Source organism: Hippoglossus hippoglossus, chromosome 12, assembly GCF_009819705.1.
Source record: "Hippoglossus hippoglossus isolate fHipHip1 chromosome 12, fHipHip1.pri, whole genome shotgun sequence".
Taxonomy (NCBI): Eukaryota; Metazoa; Chordata; class Actinopteri; order Pleuronectiformes; family Pleuronectidae; genus Hippoglossus; species Hippoglossus hippoglossus.
Genome location: NC_047162.1, coordinates 15,128,655 through 15,148,794, shown reverse-complemented (window position 1 = coordinate 15,148,794; position 20,140 = coordinate 15,128,655). Strand labels below are relative to the sequence as shown.

The 20,140-nt window shown below is 41.0% G+C and overlaps 3 protein-coding genes and 1 long non-coding RNA gene across 6 annotated transcripts in view; 1 reads left to right on the top strand and 3 right to left on the bottom strand.

Annotated features, from left to right (window-relative positions):
- Positions 1-1,236: 1,236 nt before the first annotated feature.
- Positions 1,237-3,098, top strand: LOC117771451 (nodal homolog 2-A-like). Its single transcript, XM_034601779.1, has 3 exons — positions 1,237-1,598; positions 2,027-2,769; positions 2,890-3,098. Exons 1-3 carry the CDS (start codon positions 1,322-1,324, stop codon positions 3,040-3,042), a joined length of 1,173 nt encoding a protein of 390 aa, XP_034457670.1. The 5' UTR covers positions 1,237-1,321; the 3' UTR covers positions 3,043-3,098.
- A 1,732-nt stretch (positions 3,099-4,830) lies between these two features.
- Positions 4,831-8,356, bottom strand: LOC117771452 (eukaryotic translation initiation factor 4E-binding protein 1-like). The gene is made up of 3 exons (XM_034601780.1): positions 8,053-8,356; positions 4,979-5,173; positions 4,831-4,890 (listed from the first exon to the last, which is right to left on the bottom strand). The coding sequence occupies exons 1-3, from the start codon at positions 8,186-8,188 to the stop codon at positions 4,859-4,861; spliced, it is 363 nt and encodes a 120-aa protein (XP_034457671.1). The 5' UTR covers positions 8,189-8,356; the 3' UTR covers positions 4,831-4,858.
- A 1,028-nt stretch (positions 8,357-9,384) lies between these two features.
- Positions 9,385-10,662, bottom strand: LOC117771454. Its single transcript, XR_004615590.1, has 2 exons — positions 10,434-10,662; positions 9,385-10,378 (listed from the first exon to the last, which is right to left on the bottom strand). It is a non-coding gene; the product is annotated as an uncharacterized LOC117771454 (long non-coding RNA).
- Positions 10,663-13,294: 2,632 nt separating this feature from the next.
- The window catches only part of ank1b (ankyrin 1, erythrocytic b), a 60,889-nt gene continuing 54,043 nt past the window's right edge, over positions 13,295-20,140 (bottom strand). For 2 of the 3 annotated variants that reach the window (XM_034601776.1, XM_034601777.1), the window contains exons 40-41: positions 15,784-16,435; positions 14,822-15,669 (exon numbers count right to left, since the gene is read on the bottom strand). In XM_034601776.1, the coding sequence (XP_034457667.1) occupies positions 15,171-15,669; positions 15,784-16,435 (1,151 nt within the window). In that variant the 3' untranslated portion in view covers positions 14,822-15,170. The other variant, XM_034601778.1, reaches the window with a different exon arrangement.

The window sequence follows — 20,140 nt, the reverse complement described above, 5'->3', positions numbered from 1 at the left end:
CATTTAAAAACGGTTTCCTGACATGTTGTTTATCTTATATTCTAATCAGTCATTTATCTCCAGTTCAGTTCAATTTTTCAGTTCAATTTTTATTGTAAATATTTAGAATTAAGTTCATTAGTAGTATTCATATTTAAGTAGCACTGAGATAACGAACCTATAATACCTAAGAATAAGGACATTTTATTAGATTTGTATTCATGGTTTATGGTTTTATTCTTGTTTTTATCTTATCTTATCTTATCCTTTGTAAAGCACCTTGTAAATGTTTTAATGAGGCTGATTCATAAAATCTATATTTAGCACAGAGATAACCGACCGATTAATAACTTAAAGATGTTATTCTTGTTTGTGTTGTTCCTTTTGTCAAGCACTTTGTAAGAGTTTAGAATATATGTAATCATATTTAGTTAGCACTGATATAACCTATAATACCTAATAATAATGACATTTTATTAGATTTGTATTCAGGATTTAGTGTTGTTTGTATCCTTTTGTAAAGCTTTTTGTAAATATTATAAAAGGTCCTGCTTAAATAACGTTTATAATAATAATACTATTTATATTTAGGCTAATGAGCACTAAGAATTATAAGGATTTAATTGTATTCTTGTTTTATTGTTGCTTGTATCCATGTGTAAGGTGCTTATATACAGTTTACTATTGTTATTATCATTTTTATATTCTATTCTATACAAACTCAACATGTCAGTGTGAGGTTACTGCAGATTCCTTTATGGTTTTCAACGGAAACAAGAGGAAATAACAAACAGTAAAATTAGATTTAAACGTATGAATAAGTTGCATCAGACTTATACGTGTCTCATATTGACCTGAACGTGGCCTCCTTCAGTTCTTCTCCCTCCTTCATGTCTTCTCCCTCCTTCAGTTCTTCTCCCTCCTTCATGTCTTCTCCCTCCTTCATCTCTTCTCCCTCCTTCAGTTCTCACAACAGATCAGTCCTCTCTGATTAACTCCCGTGTTACGTCCCCATTAATCACTGCGCAGTTGTGCAGCTCGTAATCTCCTTAACCGATGTGATTGTCAGGGCTTCTTATCAAAGGGATCTTAAATGTACAGAACGGCCACTGGACCCTTCGCGGGTTTCACACCTTCCTCACTACAAACGCCAATTGGTTTCGATACACAACGTTAAAGGTGTGTGATCGGCCCCGTGGATCACACACGCCCTCCATCCATCCAGCTTGACAGATGTGTTCAGAGGACGTCAGGGGGGTGTGCCTATAAAGCCTGAGTCTCTGGATCCCATCAGCACCATTCGGCTTCTACCTGAGGAGGAGACAACACCACATCTGGAACTATGAGGGCTCCCGCTGTGGATTTCTCTTTTGCGCTTTTTCTCCTCCTGGTGGATTTGGTTGTGGCTCAGCCCGACGCACTGCCCCGGGGCGCGGGCTCCGGACGCACGGTGCGGCGGCAGCAGAGCACCAGGCTGCCCCTCTACATGATGCAGCTCTACCGGACCATGCTGACCGACGACCGCCACGCCGGGATACCGGCTGCCAGCATCGTGAGCAGGGCGGAGGACAACCTCGGTCTGCACGACTCCGACTCTGTGGTCAGCCTCGTCGCTAAAAGTAAGTGTTCATCATAACTTAAATAATCATATTCTCTGAAATTAGCTTGTTATTCTGGCTGTGCGTAACAGTATGACGCGCAGTGCGTAAATGAAACAGGGAGCTACCCATTCAGATTATGCAAAATATACAGTTGTAGTTCTTCAAGTTCATTTCTTATGTTCTTTAGAAAGTGAATATGTTAATTTATTTCCCTGCCCTTAATCTAATCATTTCTTTAATCAAACTCTTCTTGATCAATGTATTTTTATGCAAACCCCAACTGGGAATAAAAGCTGTGCTGTTTATAAAAGCTAGGATGTCATGGTCATCACATGATGAATAAGAAATTGGGTTTTGAAAGCTTGAAAACAAATGTCATGTGATGTAAATGCAGTGCCTTCTTGTGAATAATGTTGACTAACTTTCTTCACCGTTCTGTTTTTCAGGTTGTCATCAGATTGGCAAGAGGTGGTCCGTCACCTTCGACCTTTCCTCCATGTCTGAAAGTGATGAAGTCCAGCTGGCCGAGCTTCGCATCCGCCTGCCGGACTTCACCGAGTCTTCCCGAGCCTCAGTGGACATCTACCACTGCTCTGAGAGGCACTGCCCAGAGAGCAGGCAGCTCCTGGGCCACCTCCGAGCTCATCCCAGTTCGATGGTGTCCCCTTCCTCCTGGAAGCTGTTCAACATGACGGAGATGCTCCGCCGCTGGATGCAGGGGGAGCGCTCCGCACAGAGGATGGAGGACGAGGTTGGAGAGGAAGAGGCAGTCCAGCACCCTACAGCTGACCGGGTCATGATGGCGGTCTTCTCCAGGCAGAACACCAACAGCCAGCGAATGCCGACGCTCATCCGCACGGCAGAGCACTCCAAGTACGTCAGCCTGGACAGGGAGCAAGTGACGGTCAGCTCGAGCTCCGGGATGAGCAGCCACAGGGCCAAGAGGCACCATCGCACCCAGCAGCAGAGACGTAGACTACCCAGGGCCGCTCATGCTCACAAGTCCACAGTGGAAGAGAAGAAGAAGGGTCCCCTCTGCAGGAAGGTGGACATGTTGGTGGACTTTCAGAAGATCGGCTGGAGCGAGTGGATCGTTTATCCAAAACGCTACAACGCATTTCGCTGTGAGGGGAGCTGTCCTACTCCAATAGACGAGACCTTCACCTCAACCAACCATGCATACATGCAGGTAAGACACACTTCTTTCATTGTGCCGCATCTGCAGCAACAACAAACACCTTTAATACACCAATGCTCTACTTGAATGGATTTGTTCTAATCAGCCATTTTCTTCTCTTTCCTTATCCAGAGCCTCCTGAAGCTTCACCACCCAGACAAGGTGGCGTGTCTGTCGTGTGTGCCAACACGCCTGGTGCCGCTCTCCATGTTGTACTACGAGAACGGGAAGATGATCATGAGGCATCACGAGAACATGGTGGTGGAGGAGTGCGGCTGCCACTGAGCAAAAGACTCGGACACCCCCCTTTTAAAAAAAGCTTTTAGAGAAAGACAGGACTTTGGCTACAGGCCCGGAGGATTTTACAGATCTGAGCTACTCAGACGCACAAAGTGGATGAACTGTACGTCCACAGGCACTTTACGGAGAAGTCCAGTTTGACACTGGGACAGAGGCTGCTGCTGGGACGCAGGACATTAAAGAAGGGAACTATTGTTTCTACTAGACAATGCTCTATAAACTAAGGGTATTACATATAGTATTATACGTTTGAAGTATATTATGTAGAAGATTAGGTGACCAGTTGTGCGATGGATTGTAAGAGTTGATCCTGATCCACAGAAGCACAAGACGGTCACAGACTGAAGCACTGTAGAGAACTCAGCTGGACACGAGAGGACTTATGTAGAGAGCTGTTGAAGGACTGAAGTTTTTAATGCCATAGAAATGACAACATGCAGGTGTCAGAATGTAAAGCGCTTTAACTTTATTTGGGTCACATTGATCCATTTGTGTGTTTGCTATGTACAGTAATACAATAAATTATTTCTTATCATGAAAAAAATGTGTCATGGTTTTATTTACAGTGTTTATACAAGGGTTTGAATTAAGTTGTTAGACTTGCTAAAATACAGATGCCTATTGTTTTCATACAGATTTTTAAAAAGAATTTTAACAGTATGTCTCTTATATTAGAGAAATAATGATGAAGGTGACCTGGCTGGTATAAATCTATCAATTGTATTTGTTTAACACCATAAAATATCACTTTACCACCACTTTATAAAGTCAGGTCTTAACCTCAATATCATAGAGAAACCAAACAGTTCCACCAATTAGCAAACATTGTGTTTAGTCACTTGTACGTTGGGTTGTAAAAGGTAAATGAACTGGATTTATAAAGTCATTCACACTCACATTCATACAGCTCCACTTTATCTCCATCACACATCGAGGACGGAGCAGCAGTCTGGGGAAATTTGGGGTTCGGTGTCCTGCCTATAGGAGACTTTGGCAAATTTGACTGGAGGAGCCGGGGATCAAACCACCGAACTTCTGGTTAATGGACAACACGCTCTACCTGAAGTTAGTTTGTGTCCATTCAAATGCAACGTAAAGCTGCTTCACTGAACGTATGTAACAGACCTCTATAGAGGCTGTCTGCACTTCCCTTTAAGTCTGTGTCTCGGATAGAGGCAGCGAGAATCTTATATTGCCAAAGCATCAAGCTACGACCAATCAGCATCCTTGCTATGGTCACCTGATGACAGAGGGATGCGAAAGTTTGTTCACCACGATGGAGACTCTTAAAGATGTTAGTTTAAACAGGCTGGAGGTGAATAAGAAGTTTGTCTCATGATCCACTAGAGGGCGCTCACTATAAGCTCGACACCAGCAGGTCCAGTTTGAGAAGTTAGTTTAAAAAACAAAAAGTTTGTAAAAAACCTTTACAAAGTACAGTTCATAAATTCAATTTTTTATTTCTTTAACATTAAACATTTAAAGACATAATTTTTTTAATCGTTAAATGAGTTAAATCACATAAAAAACATAAATGGTTTAATTTTAACAGAACACTGAGATACATGCGACTTAAATACATCACAGGTCGACTTCCATCTTGTTTGTTCACTTTGAACAAACACTTAGTGTTGTTTTATAAGAGCTACCGTTTTACACATATAAGGTTTTTAAAAAAACATATTGATTTCAGAAGAAATCTGAAAGAGGATTACACAGCTTCTCTTTTCAACTCATTTATCCCAGTAAATAAAAACAATGAAAATGTTTTTTTTTTTTTTATCCTCGTCTCTATCTCTCTTCAGATGTCCATTTCAAACAGGTCATCTTCTCCTGGAAAAGAAAAAAAACATCACAGTTACAGAGAGAAATGCAGAAAACACGTATCATCATCGTACTTTACGTCTCAGACGGGTTTTACCTGCGCTGTCCTCTGTGTGCAGGCTTTGGTCAGTGTTGCTGTTCGGTGTCTGTTTGGGCGGCTTCGTGTCGGGGGAGTTGTTGAGTTTGAGCGGACTCGTGACGCCGGGGATGTCGGGCAGCTTGGGAGGCGTCCGAGTCAGAGGAGACGTCCGACACTGCAGGAGGAACTTCCTGTCGTAGATGATTCTGGTGCCTGCAGGGGGCAGCAGCAGAGGAAAGTTTGCTCAGTGCTAATCTTTCCTCAATGATTCTGGTTTGTTGAACAAAAAGGATCAAGTGTAGAGAAATACAAATCTCTGTTACTATATTGTACATTTAGTTTCATGAAAAAAGCTTTTTGTTCAGGATAATCTGCCACAGCAGATAACTGTGATAAACACTCAAAAATATATTCTGTTAACCTTGACATTAAACACGTTGTCCAGTGTGTCCTCACTCTATACATGTCCACACACGTCCGTCACCCCTGTCCCACCTTGTTTTTTGACTTTCGTATCAGTGATGTCAACAAACCTTCAGTGACCCGATTCGGTTTATTTCAGGGTAAAACTGATCCCAGGTGGATGAGTTGCAGAACACGTTATCAGTCGAGATCAACATGTGCACTTTAGTATGAACGTTCTCACAACTCGAGCAGTGAAAACATTCCCTTCTTTACTTTAATCACCATACAGAGATTTCCCACGGCCTCCAGCGTGTGGACGTCTGAGTGTAACTCTGGAGAAATGGGTCAAACAACAGAACGTGACGACCAGAGTGAAACTGGGACTGAGGAAAAACTTTGTACGTCGCATCTGTGAATAAAATACATTTTCGTTTCCAACTATTAAAAGTCCAGTTTGAAAGATTTCAATATAAAATAATCCTAGGGATGTTTTCACTTGTGTTTAATCATCAAAATTTTACTAATTGTAGTCTTCTTTACCCTCGAATGGGCCTTTTATATTTAAATACTTTATATTTACATACTTTATATTAACATCTGGAGCGGGTCCTCTCTACGGAGGCCGCCATGTTTTTTTTTTACAGTAGCCCAGACTGGACAAACTAAACACCTTTGAGTTTTTGACAACTGAAGCTACGGTTCTCTCTCATGTTTGGAAGGGGAGGGTGAGGTGAGGGGTGTTCAGCTGCAACGTGCAACTTCACCACTAGATGTCACTAAATTCTACACACTGAACCTTTATAACTTTCATTTTACAGAATAAACAATGCAGAAAAAAGGCTTTAGCTGGAGGAAAAAAAACTGTAGTTTATTCTCTTTTATCACTATTCTTATTTATTTTTAGACGTTTACAATAATCAATGCAGCATTTACAAAGATGTTTATAATGCAGTAAAGATGCCGAAATCTTACGTAAAAAGATTTATTATTGTTGTCTTGATTCAAGTTCTATGTGCTTTTTAAATTTATAGATATTTATAATAAAGTTTATGGATAAACTGTAAAGACGCAATTTAATATCGTTGTCAGACGGGTTTGATAAAAAATCTTAAGAATTATTGCCATTCAGATAAATTGGTATCGAAAATCTTTTTACTCCCTAATATCGGTATCGGCACCGACCCTCAAAAATCAGCTGGGCTCTGATATAAATTCATCTTTTATGTAACTTAGTTTGATCTTAATCCAAAACAGTGGTTGGTTGAGAGTCTGGTCATTTCTAGCAACTACCATTTTCCTGTGTGAAAATATTTTGCACTTAATAATATATAAAGTCAATTATGTGGACCAGTGACGCGGTGTCGCCCACATCTTGTAAACATGTTGCTGCAACTCAACAACAGTGTGTATAGTGTAACAAGACTATAAATAGGATACGAGTGAGCACAGTTCTATATTTGACCACACAGTCGGTGATTGTGTAATAACACACAGCTACGGGACGATGACATCAGGAACCTAATGTGTGACATTAAGCTTTCAGCAGGAGCGAGTCGACATAAACATATGAAATATACATGAAATTACCCTGAAATAAAAAATCTGATCACGTCCGACTTCTCTACCGGTTTAAATTATGCAGAAGATGAAAGTAATTCATATTTGAATGAACAGAGCTTCAGATTGAACAAATTTATTTGTAATTTGATTATGTACAAATAAAATACGTGCACCTGCACAGTCACTTTACATGTGAGCTCCAAATAAAATATCTTTGCAATGTGCATGTAGGAAAATTATGTTATTGAAAGTTTACATTGTGCAGGGTTTGGGTGCAGAGACCTGCTCTTCTTCACCATCACTATAAAACATCCACTGAGAAACACGACACAACCGTGCATCAGATCTAATATCTGCTTCTTAAAAGTGTCACATCAAAAAGAAATCCATCCTTTTTCAAATCAACTACAGGAAACCACGTTTATTAAAGAGGAACTTTTTGCAATGAATGTGTTGTTAGAGAAAATAAAAATACAAGGTGATATTTTTCATCTAACATTAATATAAGACGACACCTGCTGTGCAGAAGGATGGTCCGGAATGTGAGGGTCTAATATTAAATATCAAATATTAAGTTTCTTTCCGATCACATTAAAAACAGATCTACCACTTGACTGTTTGTCTGCAGACCAACATGGTGTAAGTGAAACTTCTCACATCTCTTATAAATCTGCTTTTTCCATTTCACAAAAAAGTGTTTTTGAATTACCAATGATAATAATAATATAATAATAACAACAACATCTTAATTTATATAGTACTTCTCAGAAAAGTAACAAAGTGCTTCAGAAAAAGTAAAAAAATACAGAAGAAGTTACATAGAAATGAATAAAAACATACAAACTAATAAATAAAAGACTAAAACATTAAATGTGTGACGGAAATCTTGTTATATTATTTTTCATTTAATTGTTTGCATTCATGTTTTATGTCTAACTTTAAGCCCCTTGTGTTTTGGAAGGTGCTCCATAAAGCTCATAAAAGCAAGAATCAGGTAAAACCAGGGGACGATAAAAGTATTAGTTTGAGTTAAAGAAGCCACTGACTCAGCCCGATGATATAAATAAGATGTATTAATATTTGTATAGCTCCTTCCCTCTGACATTGACCCGCTCCCCGAGCTTTACCTCCGGGCGTGGTGCTGAACAGGGTCCCCCCGGGGGTCGTGGAGTAGTCCTGCGGCATGTGGGCAGCATCGTGGATCGCGACCCGCCGGACCGCGGGGATCGCCCGGCTCGTGGTGGTGTGTCCTCCCGCTGACATGTCTCTCAGCTGCGGGTCGGTTGTGCAGGACGCTGGACAGACAGGAGAAGTTTCCTTGAGGCTCCACGTGGAGAGAAAAAGCCAAAACAACCCGGGGTCTTCCTGCTCAAGGGCACGTGGAGCGGGCGGCCGTGATTGGCTGAAAGCAGGGGGCGGCGCAGGAGCTGGGAGTTGTAGTTCTCTTCCGGGTCTGATGACTACAGTTCTACAGATACAGGAAAAACAAGGATCACACTAAAGAATGAAAATAAACATGTGCTGGAATAATCATGTCACACATTTATCATACAAATATATATAAAAAACACCCTCCCTGTGTTTCCTCATGTCTCTGCCTCCCTCTTTAATTTCATATTGATTTTAATAATTTACTCCTAAGGTCTCAAATGACCTTTTACCTAAATATCTTTCAGATTTATTGACCATGTTTCCACTGATATCAGCAGATGGAGCCGGTTACACATCTCAACTCCTAACAAAGGGTTAACCGAGCTTTTACCGTCAGAGCCACCGCATTATAAAACCCATTGAACCGAGGCAGAGAACATTTGTTTTTGTAAATACTTTTACAAATACACCCTTATATCGGCACTTTTTACTATCTACATATTATTTACTACCATATCTGTTTTTATCTTTGTCTCATTCTCGTCTTTTCTGCCTGTTTGGTGTCATTTCTTCGTTGGTAAGAAAAGGTTTATCATTATTATAAATCAAACTACAAACAAATCAGCAAAATTAGACGACAGCTTAAAATCTTACTATGAGGATGATGGATACAACTTTATCTTATGGCCCTCAGTTCCTATAACTTGCTATAAAGGCACAAATATATGTAAAAGTACATTCATATCAAGTATTCCTAAAGTGAAGCTGTATTAAATACAATGGTAAATTGCCATATTAACTTTTACCAAAGTTAATTCCCATCTGAACACTAAACACATGAGAAGTGGGACATTTAATTCCCATTAGCAGATATTTGAGCATATATTAAAATCAAAGAAGTACATCTGCATTATTAAAGCAAATTATCATATGAAAAAAACTTTAAATAAATTCTGCGAACCAACAACCAGAGCTGAAACAACTGTTATATGAAATAAATTGTTATTTTCATAGATTTTTTGGTCTATTTTCTGTCTTTTTTTACACCAATAAATAGTTTTTAGTGAATCAGTGAAATCAGACACGTGTTCTTTGTCACATCTTTGTTTATTAAGTCTTGTAAATGGTTTGAGCTGGTGTACAGGGTAAGATGATCTATACATATCGTCATGTCAGAAGGACTCTGATTTGAAAGGCTTGTATACATATTCACGTTTGTTTCTCCTCCTTCCAGGACAATACAAAAGAAAAGAAAACAAGTGGTCATAGCTACAAAGCCTCTACATTCCCCATGATCATGGGCGTTGGCCTAGTCTAGATAATGCTTAAAGAACATCCATAACAACTCTATGAGGGTGCATAGCATTCTAATTAAATATATTTTGTCATATATTTATACATATATTTTCATAAAAACATCTTTTTTTTTGTGCATGTGCGCGGTTGCATTCCTTAGGATAGAGTAATATGATATTGCGTTTACATTGTCATGTATCCATTCTAAAGGAGTATAGGTGATCTTCTATTCTTCGCAACAGTTAAAATTTTACAATACTCTTTTTTAAAATACGTCGTCGTAGGTTACACGTCCTCTCGAGTCACATGCCTGGTAAAAATCCTCACTCTTCTATACCCTCCGATCCAACCAGGTGTAAAACCAAGCACCACACACACACACAGTCTCACACACAGTCACACACACACGTATCATGGGATCCATACAACTTAAACATGGTGGAGTTAAATTCATCATAGTGCAGAGGATCACAAATCACTTCACTTCACTCGCAAATTCAAACGCGTGACAATTTACATTAATTAGCTTTATACATATTTTTTCTTAGAGGACTTTTTATATGATTTTGAAATCGCTCGACATCTGGTCTTTTAACTGTAAAATGAACAAGAGGATAATGACTCTGTGGCGACACCTGTGGTTAGTGGTGGTAATAACAAGCAGGTGTGAATAAAACAGGCCCTAGAGGTTTGGTTTGGAATGACGGGTGTTAGCCACCGCAGGAGCTTTAAGTCTAAACTGTTGTTTTTAACAGTTGAGTTATATTTTCTGATATTTGTACTTCTCTACATCCTCGTCGTCGTCGTGTGCATTTTGTGATAGAAGCATCAAATTTGCTACACTTATTGCAAAAGGCATTCCCCAAAGAATTAAGCTGTTGAGCCACCATGAATTTTCCATTTGTAGGGTTTGCCACCATATTAGACTTGTCTACACAACTTTGCATTTTAAATTTTCATGCTAATCATGGCTTGAAATTTTCAATGACTTGCATGTATTATCCCCACTGTTATAAGGGTGTGAGAACCTACAACAAACTGAAGATTGATAAGATTCACAGGGGAAATCTAAAAAATGTTTCTGTAAATTTTGTGTCATTAAATATATGAATAATAGGGTTTAATCCAAAATGAAAATCTTCAGGATTAAGACACAGTAAAAGACCAATAGAATAAAGTAGAGTGCATCGATTTAGTGATTGAGGGATAAATAAACTATAACATCAGTCAGAATTAAAGGCTTGACTCTGTGAGAACACTTTACGATCCGTGTTTTCATCATCAGACACAAAACTGCACAAATGGAAGATTTCTACATTGTCTTGTTTAAATGGGAGAAATGCTTCACTAACACTAACACTAAAACTTTTGGTTCCTATTTTTTTTTTTTAAATGAATTTGGATGATCTCAACAAACGGAAGTGTCTGTTCTCAGCAGGAGCTGAGCAGTAGACGAGGAGGGGTCTCCACACACAGGTTTGCATGTACAGGGCACAGAGACGTGGTTACTGACCACACACTGAGTACTCTGTGTACTTTTTGGTATTTGAATCGAATAACTCTCACATACACACCCACACAAACTCGCATTCAAACCATCCCTCTTCAAACCCCTTCCCACGCGTCCCTGCTCCGCTAAAACACGGCCGAAACAGCGGAGTCTGACCCCGAAACGCTCCCGTCGTGTCCCAGTCTCTGAGAGGAGGACGCAGAACCTAAAAAACAAAAACCTCTTGATTCTGACCAAGCAGAACTGAAAACCTGAGTGGAGGAACAGTGGAAAACGTGTGATATGTAATAAACATGTGCTCATCAGATGAGGCGTGGAAAATACGTGCATTCACGTGATGTGTGTTCAATCATTCGGTGTCTCAGTCACTCAGGCTACAGTAGCGTTTTACAGTACTCATGAGATAAATATTGGGATTTTGAATTCCAGGAAATGTGTGCTACTATGATGTGACCCCTTCATCGCGCTGCCTTCGGGTTCTGCATAAAGTGAGTGACCAGCAGAGATGAAGGGAACAAAAAGTGGGACTTTTTTAAATACGTGAAACACAGATAACTTAAAATTTCTCAGAAAAAAGAAAATGCAGTTGGTGGTTTCCACCTTATCGGCAGCAGCAGACTCTCTCAGGTTGTGTGACGTCGACATGTCCTGGTTTATTTTTTTTTGCTACGTTAGGTGCTGAAAAACAAACAAATCCTGCTCAGGCCTCCGCGTTCCCACACTGCTACAGCTGAGTCCTCTGATCTTGCGTCATCGCGCCCTCTCGGACTCTGTCACATCAAGGTCGACGGGCTGGTCAGGTACAGCGCGGCTGTCCGGTGCCAAACTCCGGTCCTGTTTGTCCAGATGTTTCCTGTCTTTTACTGACGATTCCAGTATCACATCCGTCATGTACACGTACACGGCCCTGGTGTCCATCTTCTGCGTCCTCGCCGTCCAGTTTTATTGCTGTGGCATACTCCAGAAACTATCCGACACTCTGACCAGGCGATAATCATTTAATCCTAATAAGGTGTTTCTCATTATGTGGGAACATATGTGTGCTTTTTCTTTGTTTGTGTGTGTATGTGAGTGTTTTTGTGTCTTCACAGTCTGGGGTCAGTGGTAATAGGACGATCACAGTGCTACCTGTCTATGCTCGTTGCACAGTTCCGTTCACAATCACATGCCGCAGCAGCACGATGCTGTTGCACATTAAATCCTTCAAAGCACCAAATCCTCTCAACCTCCATGTTTTCTTTTTCTCTCTCAATCACCCACTTTCTACTGAGAGGTCGACAGTGAGGTGCTACAGCCACTGCAGAGAAAACAAGGAGCACACAGAGATTTACAGATGAGATGGAGGAGCCGCTGATGGAGACGCCTGTGATTTTACTGCATATCGATTGAGGCTACTGATTAAGAAGGTGGATGGAAGAAAAGGGGAGGGACAAAAGTGGACCTCTGTGTTGTGGAGCTGCTGCACAATACAATCAAGCAACCAACCCCCTTCCCCAAAGCAAACATTCCCGTCGTCTGAGAACGTGAAAACACGAGGGGAGGGGGGGGGAGCGAGAGATTCAGTTCGGCACTGAAGTCAAAACAATGCTGCGAAACTGAGGTGGATCAGACACGTCCCAAAGAAACGACCGACAAGAAGCAAGGAAAGAGACGTCAGCTACACGCAGACAGGAACACTCACGAGCAGGGGGCGGCACAGCGGCTTTCTCATTCCAGCACTGAGCGCGCCAGTGACATCACAGGGGCAAAGAAGCCAATCATGGGGCGGGGCTCAGCGCCAAGCAAGGAACACATGCGTCAGAGAAGAAATACACGCACACGTACGCACACATACACATACCGACACATGTCCACGTAGCATAGAGTGCATATATCACATTGAGAGTAATTGGGGAAAGGGTCCGGTGGGAGAAGCGTCGGTCGGCTCAGCGGAGGCGGAGCTGTTTACAGAACCATCCAGTGAGGGACTTTTTTTTTGGCTGCAGTGTTATTGTACTCAACTCGCTGACACAAACAATCCAGTCAGGGGGGGGGAGTTAGGTCCTTAAAACGGCCCGAGACCCAACGCGTGGGCCAGCCCCCCGAACCTTGTACCCCTTCAGGTTGTAGATAATGACAGTTCAAAAGGTCAAAGGGCATGCACCAGCAGTCATCATGCGATTACAGTTCACAGGAAGCACTTTTTGTTGCTGTTTTTTTTTTTCTCGGTTATTTTACTGACATTTATGTTTTTTTGTAGAAAAGAAGAAGAAGAAGAATCATCATGCCTTAGTCTAGTTGACTTTTTCTTTACAAATCTTATAAAACTACAAGTTGAACTCCTCTTTTTTTTCTCTCTCTCTCTCTCTCTCTCCTCTTCTTTTTTCTTTTGTGATTTTCCAGGTTCACACCTTGAGGATGGTTCTTGTGTTTGTCTTTTTGTAGTTTGCACTTCTCAGTCTTTGTCTTCCTCTCCTCGTTTGCTCATTTCCATCTGCGCTCGGGTTGTGTTTTTTTGGAGGATGTTTTGGCAGTGGCTTTCCTGTCCTGGAAAACAGAGACACGGCATCAACACAGAGAAGAAACACACAGGCGGGATGACTCTGGCTGACTAAAAGAAACTTATGCAAAAAATCAAGGACTATAATTTAAGGGTCTTTCACACCTACATTGTTTGGTTTGGACCTTTTCACTTTTTGGTCCGAACCAAAATAATAGGTGTGAAAGGTGCCTTGAACCACGGTCTAGACCAACGCACCATAATTTAGTCAGGACTGAATACTTAATTGGATATTTAGAACTTTTAGACCAATTGCAGGAAGTTGAGTAGGAGCGACTCACAGGATTGTCTGTAGTCGTCCCCTCTAACGATCTAATACTTCAACAACAAGGACGTTCATTTTGCTGGTATATGACCTTATTGAAATTTCAATGGCAACAAATCTAAGACATTAACCTTGGTTCAGACCGGGGTCCAGACTTTCAGGTGTGAAAACGTCCTCAAACATAAACTGAACAGAACGTGAGAGACTATCAGGCTCTAACAGGATCCACTATGTTACCATAGTAGCATCTATCCAAGCACTGGGATGCACAAGTGCTTGTTGTGTGTCCCGTACCTGGAGGACTGGGTAGTATGTTTATTTCAGTGTTTAACTCTCCGCAGACTGGTGCGCTGCACTGACTGAGCACCTTTTCTCACATCCACCCCCACCTGGAGCAAGGAGGGCGGGAGGAGGGAAGGAAACAACACTTGGACCAGTTAAGTGCTGAAGCCTCTGCATGTGAGCAGAGCAGGAAACTAACCTTTCTGTCCACCAGGCAAAATGTCACCAGCCCTCACGGTTTCACATACAGTAAATTATCAGCCAATCACTTTCCCAAAGTACAATGTTTAACAGATTAAACCAGAAATATGCAAGAATATTGTTCATTTCTGTTAATACACATTGTTTTTTACAAGAATTTAGCAGTTTTTAAATAATACTAATATCTGTATCTCTGGATAATTTCGTCATAGTTTCGGCTGATTGGGAAACAATACTTCCAACCTTTGTTTGGCTGGTGGCTGAAGTTTATTTCCCACCCTTCACAGTAAAATGCTGTGTGCTTCAGTTTGCGTGTGAATATTTTGAGTGGAAATAATGAAAACACAACCTACTTACTTTTCTAGCGAGCCCATGTCCGGGCTGATCAGCAAACTGAACCTCAGCAGCATAGTCCTCTTTCTCCTTCTGCGCAGAAATAAAACAATTTAAACATTAATATTAAAACATCACGTTTATATTGATTCCACAATAAATAGTTTGCAGCCAGTGTTAAATAAAACCAAAAAGTATCTGTCATGGCCACAAGCTGTTGATAAAGATGGACGACATGACTGCTCCCAAAGAGGGAAGCTAAATGGTATCGATGGCCACCTTGTGATAATAATAGTAATAGTAATAATTCCCACCCACGTAGTCCCAATGCCCTGATCGCTACTGAGCAGACTCTGGCTCCAAATGAGCAAGATGACGCCGTTAGATTGATTTCTGGATATTGGGAGAAAGTGGAGACACGTCGTCCATCTTTATTTACAGTTAATAGTCATGGCAGATATTTCCCATGTGTTGCACCACACAACACATCAATCTGGTTCGATTCTGTGACCTCATCAAAATGATAAATTTTGATGACTGTTGTTAAATGGTCGTGAGCGAAAAAAAATCGAATTGAATGACCATCTTCCCAATCCGTTAATTCAAATGAGATAAAAGGGATGGAGAAAAAGATGTTCCCTCTCCGGGCACAGGAAGCGGCGGCTGGTTGGCGAAGCAACCTGACCTGGACCCGCCTCTCCTCCTGTCCCCAAGTGTGTAGGCCCGCCTCCTGGTGAGAGAAGCCCAGCCCCTTGTCAAAGGGCTGCGTGCCCTGCAGGAGGCGCCCACGCAGCACATGAGAGTAACCCGTGTCACACACCGGAGTCAGCAGAGCCTCCTGGGCCACGCGCACGCTGACGTCCCGTCCCGACGTCACCGAGCCGACCCAGCCCTGCAGCGAGTCCTTGTCTGGTAAATAGGGTTGAAATGCTCCGCCTCCGACCATCCTGGAGAGAAACGTGCAAATAAAGAACATAAAGGAACATGTGGAGTAAATATGTTAATGACCATGTCGGCTACAGACAGTGACTTCTGTTTGAGCTCAGTTAAAGACGACATACCGGTTGTCTCCATTGTGCTCGTTGGCCCGACTCAGTCCCGACACCTCACACCGCTGGGCGTACACCTGCTGGCCTGCAACAACAGAAATCCCTTCCACTGAACCCAGCCTTTCACCTCCTCCCTTTGCTCCTCCTCCTGCCGCCAGGACCTCCCCTCTCCTCCCATCCGACCTCTGACCTCCCAGCTGGCCGTTTAGGTTGACCTTGGGTACGGCGCCACTGGCCCTGACCCTGTCCCTTTCTGCCAGTGCACTCGCTGGCTCCTGTGGCGCCTCCTCCTCCTCAACCTCCCCTTCCTCATCATCCTCCTCCTCCTCCTCCTCCAGCTCCATGATGGAGCCGCTGGCCCCGCTGGCTCCACTGCTCGGGCGACCCAAGCTGTAGGGGAGGGACAGCGTGGCGCACTCCGAGTCGTCAGCCCGACTGCTGCCGTCTAGCGATGAGTCCTCCACCGTAACCAGAGAGGGGCTGACCCCTGCTGGCCACACCTGAACATCTGACATCTCCATTAATGTGTCTTCCTCTGTGGTGGCTATGGGGGCACACTCGAGGCTGGACACTTCCTGCCAGTAGGGCTCCACTCCCAGTGGGGAGGGCAGGTTGTACATCATGGAGGCCGGGGACAGAAGCTCCTCCTGCACCAGCATGTAACCTGGAGGGAAGACAGGGCGAGACAAAAGAAAGACTAACACCACGCAGGCACAGCCAGGGAGCGGTCGGGGGGGGGTGGAGGGTCGACTGTTTCTCCAACTTATACAAGTGAGTGAGAGTCAGGGAAACAGTGTGGCTCCGCCCTGTCCCAATATACTGCACCAGGAAGTAATGGAGGCTCGGTTTTTATTAGAGCCCGATCCATTTAGCTTTAAAACCTGAAATGAGCCTTTCACAGATACATCAGTATCAGCTTGTATGTTTATGAAAGCTTTGATTTTACAGAATTAAATAAGGGAGAAAAGTTGTACATTTATGTTTAAATTACACATAAATATATAGAATATATACCAAAGTATCTTTGGTTGTATTTCTTACTCTTTCTTCATTATATTTATAGGTTTTTATAGAAAAGATTACTGCTAAGTTTTTAAATATTAAGCCTTATTACATTTGTCAAAAGGGTCTGATAACGACATCTCAGGAGTCACTAAATATTTATATCATCCGATATATTGGTATCAGAAATCTTTTACTTTTGGCATCTGCCTCCAAAAACCCACACCAGTCGGGCTCTAGTTTTTTCAAGCACCTAAAAATTTGGATTACTAATTTATGAATCAGATATTCTTCAACCCATTACATTCAGTGTGAGTAATTCACACTGATCCTGAAGGAATCTGACTCCAAGACCCTGATTAAATAAAAGTCAATATATTCCCAGTTTTAAGGGGCAGAGCAGAATAATGTTCTTGTCCAGCAACAAAACATCATATTTCATCTTCCTTCATCTTTCTACCGTTCCTTTGTCTAATTGATATTAAACAAAACAAAGTATTTGGGCTATTTTCCTTCTGATTTTAGTTTTAAGTAAAAGCCGGCTCAGGTCATGGACATTGGGACACAGCAGTAAGAGTGAGGTGGGGGATAAAGGGGCTTTGGTTTGTCATCCACTGTGAGTTTGGTGACCGATGCTCTAGTTTGCCTCCATGTAAGGACGTGAGTGTAGAGAACAAACATTGTGTTCCTTGATAAGAGGAAAAAAGAAGAGGTGAGAGTTGTGTATCTATTGTGGGGTTAGAACGATATAGATTTAATGTAGAAGTGTGACCTTCGACATCTCAGTGAAAATATGTCAATTGGATTTTAAAAGGCTGTCAGAGACACATGTGTTTCAGCTGTTTCACAATTACTACTACAACTACTACATTTAAAGGGTATACTGTATATTTGTACATACCAACACTGTTTTTTTATTTAAATGAAAATGTCTCTATCATCGTTCTAACCCCTGTTAGACGTCTCTGGGTGGGAGTCAGCAGCATGTTGCAGATTCTGTGGAGGAAAATGCAAGTTACTGTTGCTCTCACATTCTCCTGCAGCTGCGCATCAGACTCATGCTTTTGTTTGTCTGCATCCCAAGGTCACTGTGCACACACACTGTTCTACACACACACACACACACACACACAGACGCAGACACTTTAGACTAAATCTTCTATTTTAAAGTGGTTTTGTAATTGATTTGCATCTATTAGTGGAGGTTGGTCTCCAATTTTTACACTAAACTGATCTTATCTATTACAAAGTTGAAGTATGTATTACTTCTCTGTTAGGGAGGAATTTATAGGATGATCGAATTTCATAGAATAAATGATAATTTTATTAAACATCTATCAATGTTTAAACACTGAAGTACTTAGTACAATAGTTTTGGTTTTACTACGGTTTTACTAAGAAGTTATTGAATGTTAAAAAACTATCAGAGGACACAAGGACACACAAACACACATCATATGTTTAGGCTTTTTCTAATATTATTTGTAAGATCAATTTCTTGGCAGATTAATCATGTGATGTAGTGTTTTGACTTAGTTGTAATGTAATTTATGTTTCATGTTTTGATACCTGGCAGTTTGATTAAAAATCTATTATTCGAGTTTAACATTAAAACCTTGTTTGAAGAGAAATAATGTTTATGAATTAATTAAAATGTTTATTTAATGTTGATTAAATGTTTTCACTAAGTCGTTGCATCAGTTACTTTGGATGAATAGTGTTCAGTGATATTGAACAGTAAAGGAGTATTTCACCCAACATTTAGAATAAGATGTTTTCACATGTATAGTGAAGTCCTGGAGAAAATGTTTCAGTTAAGCAGCGAGAATCAAGGTAACAGATTCAAATTCCAAAAATCTAAAGTCATAGTGTAGAGCGTTTTTTTGTTTTGGTTTAAAAACACAACATGATAGGGATTAACACTATATTGACAAGAACATTCATGTTCTTGTCAATATAGTGTTAATGACATTCACTGGATTTTAAATGCTGTGATGTATAAACACAATAGAAAATAGAAAGTAACAAAAAACTAATTGAATAAATATCCGCTTAGTTATTATGATCCAGCTCGAGGCAGAGAATGATCTACTTTGCCTGACGTGTCTTGAAGGATATTTTTTTAGTCTTTTAGTCTTATTATTATAAAATAATAACAAAAAATTACAAGACATTCTCAAATCATCTCAAGCTAAAAACTGAAACTTATTCTCATGGGCTCTATAACATCTTTGGACCGTTAAAAATAACAATAATGGGTGAAACACTTCTTTACTGTGTCAGTATCTGTCTCTCAGAGTTTATGGACCATAGTGCGGGTAAGCGTGTGTGTGTGAGTGTGTGTGTGAGTGCGTGTGTGTGTTTCTGGGATGGTAAGGGGCCATGGATGATGGGAGGGGGGGCGCCAGAATGAGGTGATCAGGGAGGAATGAGTCAGAATTAGGATGAAAGTTAGAATGAGTCGGATGGAACTGGGTTAGCCTTTCCCTTCACTCCTGCTATTTAAACATAAACACACAAACACACACATACACACACATAGGTGTCAAAGGCACAGGATGTAGTGAAGCACAAATACACTCCACAGATTGTCATGGTACGAGAAAAAAACACAACACATTGCACAGCACGCTACTCACTTTGCCACTGTACTCACACACACATATACACACACAATACTGCATTCATATTACAATAAAAAATGAGGACACACACGCTTATCTCACAGGTGACACTTAAATGTACAGAAGTAATCACACACACACACACACAGACACACACCTCACAGCGTTAACCCTGCTGGCAAATAACGTTCAGACAATGTCAACAATGAGTTTGTCGTCAGACTTGGGCAAAACATTTAATGAAAATCATTAAATATCGGCACACAAGATGTTTTAAGGGCTCCGTAGAGTATAGATTTAAATTTTTTTTAAATTATATTATATTTTCATATTTTGCCCATGAATGAAGGAGACAATGTCAGAGCAACATTGGACGTTGAACGTTATGCGCTACGCAGCTGATTATGTGTTACAGGGTTTAGCATGAAATAAAAACACACACTATTTATTGTACAAGAAAAGAAAACATTGGTTTGTTAATATAGCATTTAAAAACAAGACTGAAATACACCCATTGAACAGAGAAAACATTTTACACTGTGAAATAAACGTCATACATTGAAAGCATGCCATGCACATAGAGATGTCATAATCAAAAACAGCAAACTTTATTTTGTTCCAGAAGCTGCACACTCACACATTTTAAATACTTCTAGTGTAAAAACTAAATAAAATATTCGTACACATTGATTTGTTGCAATATGAGATAACAATATTATTTTACTGCAGCCTAGGTCTGAAAC